Here is a 15,449-nt window from a genome sequence, read left to right as displayed (position 1 = left end):
ATTCGATGCACTTAGCTTCCCTTTGGTACTTGATAGTACATTTAGGAATCGGGTTGATATGAGTTGTATAGAAATTTTTGAAGCATTGCTCTACTCGGCCTGAAGTTCAGTGGAAATTTGCGCCAGGTTTCATAGTATGTATATTCGTTCTTCTTGAATGTTCTGAATAATGCTGGCAATATCCTGTTCAGGAAACAAGTCAATTCGCGCTTGACTAGTTCAAAGCCAACGCCGTCAGAAGTGACCAACTAGTAATTAATAATTAGGTCCTAAACTGTACCAGTAGGGAGCGCACGGCAATGTTCAGGAAGGTGTCACAAACAGGTAGAAAATCCTTACGAACACTTGTCAGTAACTTTCATCTGAATGTGAACAGGTCACCTTTAGTTTTTCACTCAAGTGTTTCACAATGCTTAAGGTCACTAAGAGGCTGTAGAACTTACTCCTCGCAAGCTTCGGAACTACCATACTCCATTGCCCAGTTATCAGCAAAGGAACAAACTGCCAATAGAGAGTTGAAAAATCCATTGAAGCAGGCTGAATTTTACAAAATGCTTCTTCAGTCTGATTATCCACATGTTGTAATCAGCCGGTACGAAACACCGGGAATTGCCACCTCGCCCGAATGTTTGCAGTTGTATATCTCTGCACTTTTGAAGATGGGAAACACAGAGAAAGCAGCCAGGTTATCTCATTTGTTAGATGGTTCAACGCCCACTGTTAGTTCAGCGTTCGCCGGAGGGCACAATAGCCCTCGTGAACCCCTATATGTAAGGATCACTGAATCACCATGGATGATGGCATCTAAGTGGATCAAATATCTAATTAGCATAGGGCTGTTAACATATGCAGCGTTGGAAATTGCTACTTTCTTTGAAGAAGAAGGACCTTTTTTCAAGAGCACAGCTTCTTCTACAAAGATTCAGCCTGTGGAAGGAACGACGGTGCGTTTCGATGATGTATGTGGAGTTGATGAAGCTCGTGCGGAGTTAGAAGAGATTGTCGAATTTTTAAAAGATCCCCAAAAGTTTACCAATCTTGGAGGAAAGCTTCCCAAAGGTGTGTTACTTACTGGCCCTCCCGGGACAGGTAAAACATTGTTAGCAAGAGCAACCGCCGGTGAGGCTGGTGTTCCATTTTTTTTTATGTCAGGTTCGGAGTTTGATGAACTCTATGTGGGAGTTGGTGCCAAAAGAGTTCGTGAGTTATTTGCCGACGCCCGAGCAAAATCTCCTGCTATAATTTTTATTGACGAGTTGGATGCTATTGGGGGAAAGCGAAACCCTAAGGACCAAGCACATGCGAAACAAACACTCAACCAACTATTGGTCGAGCTAGATGGGTTTTCTCAAACTGAAGGCATAATTATTATCGGTGCTACCAACTTTCCGGAGTCTCTGGATAAGGCTTTAACAAGACCTGGCCGCTTTGATAAAATTGTGAACGTAAGTTTGCCTGACGTCCGGGGCCGTATTGCAATTTTGAAACATCATATGAAGAATGTGCAGATGTCCAAAGATGTCGATCCATCCTTAATTGCCCGAGGAACTCCTGGATTTTCAGGCGCCGAATTAATGAACGTCGTGAATCAAGCTGCGGTATATGCATCACAGCAGAACGCTTCAGCTGTGAATATGCAGCACTTGGAATGGGCCAAAGATAAGGTGTTAATGGGCGCAGCTCGCAAGACAATGGTCATGACTGAAGAATCACGCCGAACAACAGCCTATCATGAAGCTGGGCATGCGGTGGCTGCCATGTTCACTCCAGGTGCAACTCCTTTGTATAAGGCAACTATACTTCCTCGTGGTCGTGCCTTAGGCGTTACTTTCCAATTACCTGAGATGGATAAGAATGATATCACAAGAAAAGAATGCTACTCTCGATTAGATGTTGCAATGGGCGGAAGAGTTGCTGAAACTATGATATATGGTCCTGACAACACCACTAGTGGCTGCTCATCAGATCTTCAGAACGCTACTAGTGTTGCTCGTGCTATGGTAACTCAATACGGCATGTCTGATCAAATCGGCCCTATACGTTTGAGCGATGAATGGGAATCCTGGTCCTCGAGGATAAGGGATGAAGCTGACCAGGAAGTAAGAGGACTATTACGTGAGAGTGAAGAGCGTGCTCGCAAACTATTACAGGAGCGATCAGTTGAACTTCGACGCCTAGCGGAGGGGCTATTAGAGTTTGAGACCTTGACGAGAGATGAGATGGAAAAGGTTGTTCGGGGTGAATCAATTGATCGATTAAAGGTGTCTACCAATAAGATTATCAAGGCAAAGCCGACGAAGAAAGAGCTTTCCCTTGGCGAAGTTTCTGATGAAAAACTTTCAGTTAAAGTTGAAGTTTGATCGGTGATATTTCTAAGTATGTTTTTCTACGTATCAGAAGGAACTGTAAGCATTATTTTGAAGCCCTAACAGAAAGAAAATGAGAGTACTCGAAATCTACTTAGCTTTGTTAAGGTAACTCCTAACACCAATGCAACACAATTATGCTTAGGTAGGACTTCCCTTCGTTTTCAAGTTTCGAAAAGTTTTCTCCATAGCATATGATGAATGCTCATGGCTTGGTACCAAAAATGGCCACCTCAACAAAGTGAGTATCCTTTTAAGGGTTGCTATGATTATTTACTTTTACCAATTGTTCCGACTGAATGGAAATTCCAAATGTCGACAAATTGTATCTCGTTAAGTTTCAGCCTTGTATGAGCTCCCCCATAAACACAACAGAAGTTGAGAGGCGAGTACCTGTACTAACCTGTTTTAGGTATGTTATAATCCTTTTCTAGCCCTTTTTGCAAAGATGAACATTCCGACCGGGCGGTCATAAACGTTACCTGTCACTTGTTATCAAGTAATCGCATTTCCTGTGTACATTTCGAAGTGCTGTCAGGTATCAACTGATGACAGGTCGTAGATAGCTGAGCGACAAGAAGGCTTACCAGTAGCTCGATTTGAAGTCTTTGTTCTAGCTTACTAACATTCACGTATAGGTTTTATTGAGGCGGATATTTATTTGATACTTCATTTTGAGTTCATTTCTTGTTTCTGCATGATGAGATACCTTTATTCACACTGTATGAGAAAATTTCGCTGATTTTCGAAAAACATAAAACTGATTTAATGACTCTGACAGATAACAGGCACCTTTAGTATTAATAGCATTGTTTTTATTTGTTTTCTCTTTGTAGTCAAGAGTTTGTCACACCTGATTACACTTTTTTAAAACCTTGTTTACTCTAATAGTAGGTGAATTTTGCGCTTGAAAGCTTTACGTTTTTGAGCTTCACGTTTTTTTCTCTTGACTGGAATTACCTTTCCAAGAGATGCCTTTTTTGAAAATGACAAAGGAAAGCACAAGCTGGTGACGGAACGATTAGGAGGTGTTCTCATTCTTAAGCTAATTACATTCATGGTAATCTCTATATTGTTAGCTCGGTTGTGTGTTAGTAGTGTTAGTGAAAAATTATTAAGCGCCTTTTCGTTAAGTATCAATGAATTTGAATGACAAGAGAAAAACGATAGTAATAACAATGTTTGGACAATACAGACCCCCCTGGTTATCCTTAATGGTTTCCATATATTAATTATACATACTGTGCCCTTAAAATTACTCTCGGCAGTTATACTTCGAATCAAGGATACCGAAGTTTGCCAGAAACCTCTAATAGAGGACGGTTAGCTTTCTCATTGAATGCACTTGAAATAGGATCTTCGAATCACTTTTTCCAGCTGTGGATAGTGATGTTCTTGGGGTTACAGTTTATATAAACATTTGCCCAAGTTAGCCTGTGACTGAAGTTTTTCTCTTGAAAAGAACAGTCTCAATTCTATTCACAAAAAACAAACAGCTGTTTTAATCTTCAAATGCAAATTCGTTCAAGTATGGTATGTTGAACAAACAATCACTTAAAAGACCTCGCTAGGATGATAACTTATCTGTACTTGCATACGGAAAAGGAGAATTTTATACTGTGCCACATGATTAGGGACATTTAAATGGCATCAGGCACACTTGATGCAAGGTGAAAATTCTTTCTAGAGGTAGTTGATACGATATTTGGATTATCTTGTGTAGCCAACTAAAATCACTTCTTGTAATTGTTAAAAATATGGTCCCTTAGACTAGATAAGGCAGGTCGTACTCCGCTCCAGCCCGATTGTCTTGAAAAAGATTCATCGTTGCTGAATTGAGTATAAGACCCACCTTGTGAATGAGAGTACGATGCAGCCTCGGGAAATTCCGCTATCACCTGATCACTGGCCACTTGGCTCTGGACTTGACTATTGTCGTCTAAACAGTGGCCGAGGTCTTGTAGTTCAAATTGAGATGAGGAACTAGGGGGGTAAGTAGCTGTACCTGAGTGTTGCACTTGCTGTTCGTACTCTATCATTATGCGGTGGTGCTCTTTGAGAGGAAAGAATCGATCCAAGAATGAAACCCAGGGCCGGAATTTGTGAGCCTTAGGTAGATCTTGAGTTGCAGTAATGTCACCTTCTGGAAGGGAATCATCTACCTGACGCCCAATCACAGCCATGTGCTCATCTGTACGTTCAAGACGTTCAATATCATAGCATAACTCCCATATCAGAGCTACTGAGAGCACTTGGGTAAATGTATAGACAAATGACGACCAGGCGTCAAGATTTGTCGAGGTTCGATACATAATAAAGAACGTCACGGTAATGCCAATATCAGCCACGTTCAAACATAATTGAGCTGCCAACTTGGACTTGTTTCGGGCAATTATATGACCCTTGAAATGAAATAGATAGACTAGCATCATTATTGAAAATATGGAATAAATAACTCCACTCAAGACAGCCGAGACAATGGAAATAAAGGATTGATTCCTTGTTTCATGTCTCGAGCTGTAATAGAAACGATCTAGACTGGAGATTAAAAGCCATATACCGACAATAACAGTCCCACTATAGTAAACGGGGCGGCGAAAATGAGTGGGATAAATCCTTCGCAGTATATCTACCCAGGCAATCCATGTAAAAAATTCACTTAAGATCATAGTGATATTATAACTCAATCCTCCCAGTACCGTCTTGTAAAACTTGCGTGTATCTTGGATACCAAGGCCATGTTGTTTTCGAAAAACTGCGGTACTTCGGGCCAAAACAACCGTCATCGTGATACCATAAACGAGGGCACAAAACTTGCAGGTAAATGGTTTATGGTTACGACTCAAAATAAGAACGAGTACAAGCATCCAAGCGGCCACTGTCACACTACTAATGACGTAGCTCAAAGCAACATTGCCAACTCCAATACCGTCTTTTGCGATGGATAGAAAATTATTGGCAGAGAGAAATTGGTAAACTGGATAGTAAGCCACTTCGGATGTTAGATAATCTGCGCAGTTGTTGAGGTAAAAGCAAGGCTGAGTGAGACCTAATTGCTCCTTAGAAGGAGAAATCTGTAAGTAGCCATTTGGAATAGCAAAAATATTACAACTTTGGTTTAAAGCAGTACCGTTTCCAAATACTTCAAGTTTAGCCACGGCATCATCTTCAGGAAGATAGAAAGGCATTCTCTGGAATTCATCTCCGTGAATTCAGGAGAGAAAGTCAAGACAACAGTAGCTAAAAATCAAAAAACCGCGAAACCATTATCGCGCTGAAATGTCCCAACACAATACTGTGATTTGTTTTAAAACTTAGCACAGTCGTAACGACTCATTTACTTTCGAAAATCTCTCCATCATACTGAATTGTTGAAATACGTTGACCGGCAACAAATACGATATCTTTGTCCTATATAGATCTACCTTTAGCGGCCACTAAACTTACTTTTAAAATGCTTTGCTTTGTCATTATTGTAACTCTTGCTCTCATATTCCCTGAGGTCGATATTGACAATGAAAGACTTCTTTGTGAATTTCGTCCCTCCCAAAATACGGTGGACAGGCAACGAAATTCGAAACTCTCCATATTCGCTATTCGTTTTAGCGGATTTATTAACAATCATCTTGCTTTGTAGTTCCCGTACAAACATAAAGTTATTAATTCCTCGCTTGTGAAATGTGGACGAGAAGCCTTCAGGGTAGGTATTTACATCATTCTTGGAAGGAGTTGAACCCGTGCTAGAATTTGATCCAGCACTAACCCCATAGCCGGAATTTTGAGTTCCTCCACTGTTACTTTCAAAAAAGAAAAGCATTTTTTCCTCTCGCTGAGTTCTCTCATTGATGAACTTGAAAATTTTGTAAGGACCTTTCCCATTGTTAAGTCTAGTAAAGACTTTAAACTTAACGAAGTCATTATTAGTGGAGGGCTCATCCTCAATTCGCAGAATGTCTCCATAATTTCGAAACACCTGCTGGATTAGTTTTTCAAATTGTGGTTTGGCACTGTGGGATAAAGAGGCAATATATGTAACATGGGTCTCTTGTTGCCGGGTGATTATCTTCTTGATGTAAGAAGTAACATCAACACTCTCTAATCCCGCCTCGGCACATGAATCCGAATTGCTAGAGGATGATAAAGAACTGACAGATGAAGAAGCAGATACAGTCAAACCACGAGGTGGTAAGCTTACAATCATGTTAGAAAATTCAGCTACTGCTAACTCTAAGCTTCCAGAAACTGTTTCCCAATCATCATCATACTCTTCTTGTTCATCCTCCCATTCATTTTGAGATTGTGTGACTAAGCGTATATCGCTGTGCTCGTTCAAAAGGTATTCCGATACAGAGGTTATGCTAAACCTGCTTAACTTATCGATAACATGTTGCGCTTTGAAGGGTTCTTCTGTGTCAATTATTCCTAGATTTAGGTCCAAATTCACTTCATCAGATAGTGATCGAACTGACGAAGTGGCAGGACAAACTAAAGGATCAGTAAACACCCCAGCAGCTGTTCCAGACAGCCCCCCTTGAAAGAAATCCTTACGCTGATCAGATACGGGTGACGGAAAGAACCTAGAGGTACGGGACATAATACTAGGGGTCATTACGTTACAGCTGGTTGCAAAGTTTGAAAGACTATCGTTCCAAGGTGAACCAGCGGTAACCAGGGGATCTAAAAATTCAGAAGTACTGGACCCAAATTCTGGCCCAAAAAAAATTGCTTGACCACTTTGTCTTGTTGATCGATCTTCTTTTACTGGTGTGGTCTTTCCATTAGCTCCCCATAAAACTCCATTGTCATTTTGTAACAAAGTTTGTAAGGATCTGCGATGGGCCACAGAGCTTTGAGAACTTTGTGGTTTGGGGACAGCAGGACCACCAGTAGTATTCCGTCGGTTATAGCCAGGAACCAAAGGTGGCTGAGACTGTTGTGTAGTTGAAGCCGAAGGGGCTTGAGCCATAGGACTAAAACTGGGGTTGGAAACATCGTTGCGAGTAGGGGTATTGGGTGCGGGAATCGGGTGCCAAACACTGCCAGTAGTTGCTCTTTCTCGATTTGAACTAGGCCCACTTACTTCGCTATTACTGTCATTGTGTTGCTTTTTTACATCCATGTTCATAAACTGGAAGGATGACATCTGGGTGGAAAGACCACCACTAACAATGTGTGAGTTTGGTGGAGCATCATGGAACGTTGAAGTGCCAACCTCCAAGTCTTGGTCACCAAAGCTTACCATGCCAGATGATAAATTTGGGATCATCGGAAGTGATACTAAATTTGAATATGGAAGGGCAGAAACAAATCACTAGAAAATGTCACTCAAAATGCAAAAACAACTCAACGAAAAAATACCTTATGTAGTAACTTTATTTGCAGGTACCCTTCGCAATTCGATTTCTGTATTGGATTTTGATATGGTGAATTCTCTAAACTGCAGTGGCTACCTTGACGTCAGTGAAGTAGACTGGATTGTTAAGACGAAAAAAATTCAGATCCGAAGTATCTTGGTTTTGAGAAAGGTGACATCCTAACATTATATAATCGAGTAGTACACAACAGAGAGTGACAGTTTCAGATTTAGAGATAGTTCAATTTCATTGCTCAATGGAAGCGAGAACAACGTGCATGGATAGTAGCAGCCTTACTGAATCTTCTAGTATGATAGTAAGAGGGGAAATTAAAGTTGGATTTTTCCTACGAGTCATTTATCAGTAGAATTGTTGTGCGATTATTCCCACTCCCGCGATTATCTTGCTATGAGATGAATTGACTAGATTTTCAGTTGCTTTGTCATCCATTACATAAGTCTCCTGCTGAGTTACCTTTGAATATTGCTGATTCATGGCTACAAAAAGAGACCATTTAAAGTCAGAATTCAAAGGCATTACTACAAAAGGGGCGAACGGGTCTCATTCAAATGTTAGAGATCTAGCCGCTGCCTCTGTTGCTCATAATGAGTGTGAGAACGGCTCTAGCCAGAGCGAAGCCATAGCGATGCTGAAAAATGTTGGAGCTGCTGCGGGAATTGCCCGTTCAGTTGTTGCCATGAAAGAGAACTCTGCCGATCCCAAATCGCTTCCATCTTTCATTACTTCCACATCTCCGACTTCAAAGAAGAAAGTACTTAATACGAAGCGTGCTGAGCAAAACAGAAAAGCACAGCAGGCATTTCGCAGGAAGAGGGGGGAGCGATTTCGAGAGTTGGAGAAAAAAGCACAACTTGTGGACCACTACCGAGAGATCATACAAAGTCTCAAGAATGAAATAGTGACTTTGAGAGAGTACACTTTAACTTTGCAAAGCAGGCTGATTGAGCATGGAGATGGCTTGGTCGAGACAAGCAACAACTTACCGGCAGTTTTATCTAGAGCGTACCTGGGAAAGCTAGATAATTTAGGCAATTTGAATGTCGACAAGGATGACAAGCTGGGTGCATAGAATGGCCGGAGATGACAAGCTTCTATTGTGATTATTATAAGGACTGCTCCAGCTTCTCTTTTTATCAGCAAAGGCAATCTTTTTTCAGCTTAACAGGATTAGTCAACTAAATTCTCACTATCTTGATGTTTGTTTTGAATTCAGTGCTCTCTTCAATCTTGATCTTGTTCCAACATGTTACAGTCACACTGGGTATTATAACATATTTCCCACTTTTCAGAGTACAAAAGATTAAGTTGGACGTTCGTTTGTGCAAGTTTCAACGATGCTAAGAGGGTATGATAGGCCTCATTTGCAACATTGTGAAGAAAACTATGTGGCAAACAAGCCTGCTCTGTACCAACACAAGTTTGTAGGAGATTGTGATAGGTCATTTCTTTATCTGATTGAAATTCGCAGCTATTTATTTCTACGGGGGGTTTTCGATCCTCATAGGGCCGTTACCGTAGGTTAAGAGTTAAATATAAAGCAGGTATTTTTCAATGTACTTCATTCGACCTTTTGTATCTAACTTCAATAGGAGAGGGTGTCATACTTGAACAATCTACAGTCAGACAATAAAATCTTACATCAGTATTTTCTGGAGCTTTCAAAACTTATAATTCGGGTATTGAATCAGTGCTAGTTATATATGGAACAACTGGGGCAAAGACGTTACCTTGCATGGCAACACCCAAAGAAAGAGGGATAACATCCAACAACAACAAGTCCTTGGTCTCTTCTTGCTTAATCCATGCAGAGTATAGTCTGCCTTTGTTCCCTGATTTTGAAATCATAAATCTTCTTTTTTTTTGGACTAAAACTGAGTAATTCACGATAGATTCATAGAAAAGATTTCAGGCTTTCATCATCGTACACAGGCCTCGTATGATTACTGTTACTTGTAAAGCTTTTGCTACAATTTGTTATATCATTCTACTAAATAATTTGAACTTCTAGTTTAACTCTCGTTTCATACTTTACTAAGTCATCAGTACATTTTATACTCATTCTTGTCAACTTTTTCATTAAGTTGGAGGCAAAATTAACTCTTATAACGTAAGAGTCATAAGATGTAGATCACCCTTGATTTGTTGCTTTTTATGAAAGATGATCGTAAATAACCGTCAAGGCAAAGGCTGTGGTTTTTAGACCAGCAAAGCTGAATCTGAGAACTTTTGTCGACAAGATTTCACTGACTTCATATCCTAATGAATATATCAAACATAGATAAGCAAACATGTCGGTCATAACAATAATCAGTATGAACCAGATAGAACATTCAGCGCATAATAAAAACTACGCAAGAAAGCTTAGCTCAGGTATTGCAACGGAGACATACACCATAAAATAATCATTCTCGAGTGCTGTTTTATCATATACGGCTACAACATTTATAGTTTTAGCAATATAAGTTGATCAAAACCTGCGGTCAGTAGGACTGTGCGTGTGTAGCGTTCATCTGTTGACCACTTTACCTCACCTTCAGTTCAAAAAGCTTCATCACTTTAACATCAATCTATCTGCGCTACAGAGTATACTTCTGCATGAATGCTCACCCCCTCCACCAACCAGTTCAAAGTCACGCAAGATGGGTCGACATCAGAGCGCCGCTATAATTATTGATTGTTTACAAATTTATTCAGTTTCGGGGTCCAACAAATGCTGAGCACGAATGAAATATATTGAGATATACAGAAGTATATGATACTCAAGATGGTACACACATGGCAGCAATTAGCTGTTGCAGGTGATTGTTCAGTTCAACATCGGGTCAAGACGACATAGAGATGAACTAAAGTATTGAAAAAAATGGTGGGTAGGACTATTTCATTCTGGTATAACCTGCATCGAAATGATAAATTACGACAAATTACTCTAAGCACAAAGACACATTTTCTAATATTTTTGGAAGGAGCTTCCTGAATTAGCCAACTTAAGTTTGCGCTGTACAATGAATTTTTGCAAATTCTGAATCTTTCATGTAGTCCAATAAAAAAAAACAAAAAACAATTACGTAATAATTGTAGATACACCGCTAATTGTTACTACCATGTTGGGAAGTAAGAGAGCGCTTGTCACCTTCTCCAGCTCTCCATAACCAGAGAGCCTCGACTGCATAGCTCCTTATGCTCAGATTAGAAGTTTCCCTCTCATTGGATGACTTTATCAGAATTTCAATTATATGAAATTCCTCTATCAGTTTCCAGATCGTGTCTTCAAAGGAAGCAAGCAAATACCGGCCACTATCGCGGGCCTCGATTTCATCTACGGAAATAGGATAACTATGCTTTCCTAACTTGTACAAAATCCTTCCCAAAGTTTGAATAGCGATGCATTTTTGACTAGGAAACGTTGAGCAAGCATAACTTGCAAGCTCGTGCAATGTGTAGCCTGCCATTCCCGGATTACGAGAATGATGATGCAAGCCTTCTGCTGTTGGAATAGACAAAACTTTACTCGTAGGGATCATCTCACCTTTAAAATCAAATCTGATGTCTTTAACATCATCATAGACTACATCATCCCCTTCTTCTGTTTCATTGGTAACAGGGCTCATCCATGCCAACTGTTCTGGATGAGCTGGAAGATCTGGAAAATACTTCTGATGTAGCTTCTCGTTGAATTCTGGATCGTTTAGGTCAAGTTCAATATATTCTTTTTCTTTGGTGTTAATGGTTGTATTATTGGGTATTTCCGTTTCAATAGTTGATTCGCTGCATTTGGGATACAGCTCATTGAAATACTCTACATCATCCCACTGAAGTGATTGTTGAAACTCAGTTTTACAGCTCAATTTGCACTTTTTAGTGGACGCATCCTCCCCATTACTGTATGCTTCTGTGCTACTAGCCGACTTGATACCTTCAGTTTTGCTGGACGATACGCTAGGTGGTTCAATTACTGTTCCACCTATCCAAGTTCCGTAGCCCTCAATATTTTCAGTACAACAAGATTCATCAACGAATTGAAGCGATTTTGTTTGTGGATTGATATAGTCACTGTTTTTCTCATTTTCTGAAGACGTGCGTTGTGAGAATGGTAACGACTCTCGACTGATATACTTACTTAGATCCTTGGACTGCCCCGCAGTTCCTTGAGACGGACTTTGCAACCCAGGAGTATCGGCACCAAGGTGGAGTATTCTATCTGGCTTTGAGACATAGTCTGTCTTTTTATACAACGATTTCAACTCGTCAGTGGGAAATGTTTGTGGTTTCTTTGAATGGAGCCTATTGCTCCATTTTGAAGGCCTTCTTTTAGTAGCAACAGGAAACCCATCAAGCGAAACCACTGGTACATTCTCAGCATTACGAAGTTCCTCCGTAGTTGATTCAAAATTCAAATTTCTTTCAATCACTTCGTTAATCAAGTTCATTGATATTATTTTTGTATATGACTTTGGTGCCGGTGTCAGTTGTTTTGCTTGTTTTTTTTCTTCATGGTAACATCATCGCGCATGACCAGAGCTTGACAAGTTCATCGATTAATCGATAAGAAAGGGACGTCAAGAGCATGAAATGAAGTGAAAAAATATTTTAAAGTTATTCAACATAAGTATAAATTAGGATACGCAGAACAAACTAAAAACCCACCATTACGATTTAAATGAGAAGAAACTGATCAATCCACTGAGGAAATAGTATAAAAAAATTACGGGAGGGAATGGGAAAGGCCCCAAATTAATCTCCGCTGCTAGTGAAACAGATTTTCCATTTGTAGTGATACTACTGAATAGCTCCGTATGATTGGCTCTCTCGTCCAGGAATAGTCACCCCTCTGTAAGAAGATTTGCTTTCGTATGGGTAGCACGAGATGATGTACCATGAATGAAGTAGACCTGGAAGATATCCCAGAATACAGAGTGCTACATTTATCCAAACTAATATTGGTTAGTGTTCGATCGACAGGTCAAAACAAAAAGGCAACTCACAATCTCCCGAAAGAAAACCTCTCTTAATAAAAACAGCTAAAGGGGGCAGGAAAAACCCAATGACTGCTAAAAACCAGTCTCTTGAATGCATAGCTTTCGTTTCTAATGAATTAGACGACGTTTGCAATTGAATAATCAATAAATTAAACAACCTGGTAAGAAACGTTGACCGCTCTAAAAAGCAGCAGCAACTATAGTTGTAAGATTAATTCGCGCATTTCTTGCCTGTTTTAGAATTAATCTTTTGATCGATAAGACACGTAAAGTCCCTGCAGATTCAGCCCCCTTCGAGATTCAGCCCCTTCGAAATACTTTCGATGACCTTTGACTTTCCGAATGGACTTCAACGAGCGGCTTTTGTCTGCCGAGAAACTTGGCTACAACAAGAGCAAACAAATGATCATTGCTAAAGTAAGTAACTATTTGAGTTTACGCACGACATCTTTCAGCCCTTGCTGAAAGAAGGCTAACTGATCAGTTAAAAAATTAAACTAAAATATTAAATTAAAATGGGCTGATAAGCGAGTGTAGCGGATATATCCTACTGCAATATTCTATGAAATAAAAATGTCTGTTTTCCGGCCTTTTCTAACCTTGGAATGATGTATAAGGACAAACAGCTTAAATCAATAGAGCAACACCGGCTACAACACCAGCTCCCAACAAGCCAGCTCCCATACCAGAGGCACGAACGGCAGCTCCAGTTGGCACGGAAGAAGTATGGTTGGAGTGATTAGTACCATTACTCTCGTTTGATAGGTTGTTAGCTTGAGCAACGGTAACGGCAGCTAGAGTTAAAACGATAGACTTGAATTGCATTTCGGCTAATATTATAAATATTGACTGCTCAAAGTGTGATTTTTTGGATACAAGAAAAGAAAAAAAATCAAGGAGCTTCAACCCTTATTTATATGGGAAATAATCAAGGTTCACCAGCAGGAAAAAGAAATACGACGGAAGAAAAAATTTAGCAATTAACACTGCCTGCGCGTTTTCTGCAAAAGCCACCGTTTACCTCCAGAATCAGGAATAAACACGGTCCGCGAGCCCAGTAGAACGTTCCAGGCCTAAGAGAATTCGCAGGCAATAGCAATCTATTTTTAGACGCTTGAGCAACGTGAACTGATTAACTCAGGGTATGGAGCTGATTTTGAGTAGTGATCAGCCAACACTTTTCTACAAGTGGCTTACTATTCCCTTTTCTTCGCACGCTATTACGCTATCATTGGAACGTACGTGGTGAATGATATAGAGCGATGCCCGTAGGATGACATAAGAATTAAACACAATTCTGTTATAGAAAGGATACTCCAATATTTCCTATTTGGGCAAAATGAGTTACCTAAATAAGCATGTATTTATGCAAGATAGAAGAATCTGGAATTCCATAGGACCAGCTCTTTTTGTTTGTCACAGAATCTCAATTTGGCCTTTCAACTCAGACCGAATCCCCTGTCCTGCAGGTACAACCAAAACCATCCAGTCTCCTTAGCTTTAGGAGATCGAAAAGTAGTAAACTCTCTTTTCCTTGTTACATTCAGTTTTAGTAGCCTGGCTGTCAAGTAGGGCCTGGCGGGCTCGGATGGTCAATGTGGTCTTGGAGAGTAACCTTCTTCTCCTGCTTTCATTGAAACCGTTCGAACATACCTCGACCGATTAAGTAATAAATCGACACGATTTCATTTTCCGTATTGGACTATTCAATCAAGGAAGATCGATCGCCTCATAGTACATTCGAAATGTCCAATTGTAAACAGTGATTTTGCAACTACTTGATTCTTTTGTCAACGAGAAATTTTCGTTTCATAAGTTTTCTGGACCTACCGAGCTCTTGGATCATTAAAAACTCAATTAACTGATTTTTCCCCACCTGTTAGACACCTCCTTTTAAACTTGTGCAAACTAACTATTTTGGATAAATCCAGTTTAACAGCTTGAAAATGTTTCTCCTTCCAAAGCGATTTAGTTTCGTGGTACTATATAATGCTGAAAATTTGATTATTATTCTCAATCCTTTTTTTCAATGTGATGTATCTGTTGTTCAAACGTTGGTACTAAACATGTTAGGAATTCACTAGAATTGTGGATCGGACCACATTGTGGGTAAGAAAATTAATCTTTGCATTCTTTCTGGTTGCACACTCATGTAGATAGTGTTCAAGATAGAGGTGCAGTGTTAATTCAAAGAAGATTGACTGAGCCGGCGTTGTTACACGATATTTTTGCTCCAAAGTTAAGAATCACCTTAAGCTAGGATATAATACTTGTTGCGATTCAACGGAGTAGTCTCATTTTACATCACGGACGGTTCACTTCTATTTTGTTGAGAACAGTAAACCAGCTTACACAAATTGCAGATAAAGAGACCCAGTCCTACAATTGCCTCATTTTCTAGAAAAAAAACGAAAGTGATCCTGAGCCGTTTCCAGCTAGTGTTGCTCTTTGAGCCCGACTAGTCAATACTTAAGACAAATTCGAAATCGAAGAAGTTTTAGTCTTTGAACAAGGATGCGAAACATTAAGACGAATTCTGGTTGTAACTCCAAAATAGTAATTGTGTTTATCCAAATATCGATCACCAAGTGTTACAGTTGCAAACGAAACTGTCAATTTGCTACAAGGAGAAGCAATATCTGTCAAAGTACATTAGCGTATTCCCAACATATGCATATCATTTCAAGGGACCCAGTATAAGAGCGAGCTCAGCATTTTCTTGAAACCATCAT

At 39.9% G+C, this 15,449-nt stretch overlaps 7 protein-coding genes across 7 annotated transcripts; 2 read left to right on the top strand and 5 right to left on the bottom strand.

Moving 5' to 3' along the window:
- Positions 1-299: 299 nt before the first annotated feature.
- On the top strand, positions 300-2,360 carry PAS_chr4_0889 (uncharacterized protein; the record flags this gene model as incomplete). The annotated part of the gene is made up of 1 exon (XM_002494293.1): positions 300-2,360. The coding sequence occupies one exon, from the start codon at positions 300-302 to the stop codon at positions 2,358-2,360; it is 2,061 nt and encodes a 686-aa protein (XP_002494338.1).
- Positions 2,361-4,099: 1,739 nt separating this feature from the next.
- On the bottom strand, positions 4,100-5,554 carry PAS_chr4_0888 (pH-response regulator protein; the record flags this gene model as incomplete). The annotated part of the gene is made up of 1 exon (XM_002494292.1): positions 4,100-5,554. The coding sequence occupies one exon, from the start codon at positions 5,552-5,554 to the stop codon at positions 4,100-4,102; it is 1,455 nt and encodes a 484-aa protein (XP_002494337.1).
- A 239-nt stretch (positions 5,555-5,793) lies between these two features.
- Positions 5,794-7,608, bottom strand: PAS_chr4_0935 (uncharacterized protein; the record flags this gene model as incomplete). Its single annotated transcript, XM_002494291.1, has 1 exon — positions 5,794-7,608. The coding sequence occupies one exon, from the start codon at positions 7,606-7,608 to the stop codon at positions 5,794-5,796; it is 1,815 nt and encodes a 604-aa protein (XP_002494336.1).
- A 605-nt stretch (positions 7,609-8,213) lies between these two features.
- PAS_chr4_0887 (transcription factor) lies at positions 8,214-8,810 on the top strand (the record flags this gene model as incomplete). Its single annotated transcript, XM_002494290.1, has 1 exon — positions 8,214-8,810. One exon carries the CDS (start codon positions 8,214-8,216, stop codon positions 8,808-8,810), a length of 597 nt encoding a protein of 198 aa, XP_002494335.1.
- A 2,017-nt stretch (positions 8,811-10,827) lies between these two features.
- On the bottom strand, positions 10,828-12,168 carry PAS_chr4_0885 (RNA polymerase II-associated protein; the record flags this gene model as incomplete). The annotated part of the gene is made up of 1 exon (XM_002494289.1): positions 10,828-12,168. The coding sequence occupies one exon, from the start codon at positions 12,166-12,168 to the stop codon at positions 10,828-10,830; it is 1,341 nt and encodes a 446-aa protein (XP_002494334.1).
- Positions 12,169-12,517: 349 nt separating this feature from the next.
- On the bottom strand, positions 12,518-12,814 carry PAS_chr4_0884 (uncharacterized protein; the record flags this gene model as incomplete). Its single annotated transcript, XM_002494288.1, has 2 exons — positions 12,518-12,672; positions 12,724-12,814. The coding sequence occupies 2 exons, from the start codon at positions 12,812-12,814 to the stop codon at positions 12,518-12,520; spliced, it is 246 nt and encodes an 81-aa protein (XP_002494333.1).
- A 530-nt stretch (positions 12,815-13,344) lies between these two features.
- PAS_chr4_0883 (Hypothetical protein) lies at positions 13,345-13,542 on the bottom strand (the record flags this gene model as incomplete). Its single annotated transcript, XM_002494287.1, has 1 exon — positions 13,345-13,542. The coding sequence occupies one exon, from the start codon at positions 13,540-13,542 to the stop codon at positions 13,345-13,347; it is 198 nt and encodes a 65-aa protein (XP_002494332.1).
- Positions 13,543-15,449: the final 1,907 nt, after the last annotated feature.

This window comes from Komagataella phaffii, chromosome 4, assembly GCF_000027005.1.
Source record: "Komagataella phaffii GS115 chromosome 4, complete sequence".
Classification (NCBI taxonomy): domain Eukaryota; kingdom Fungi; phylum Ascomycota; class Pichiomycetes; order Pichiales; family Pichiaceae; genus Komagataella; species Komagataella phaffii.
The sequence above is the reverse complement of the archived record's forward strand: the minus strand, read 5'-3'. Positions and strand labels throughout refer to the sequence as shown.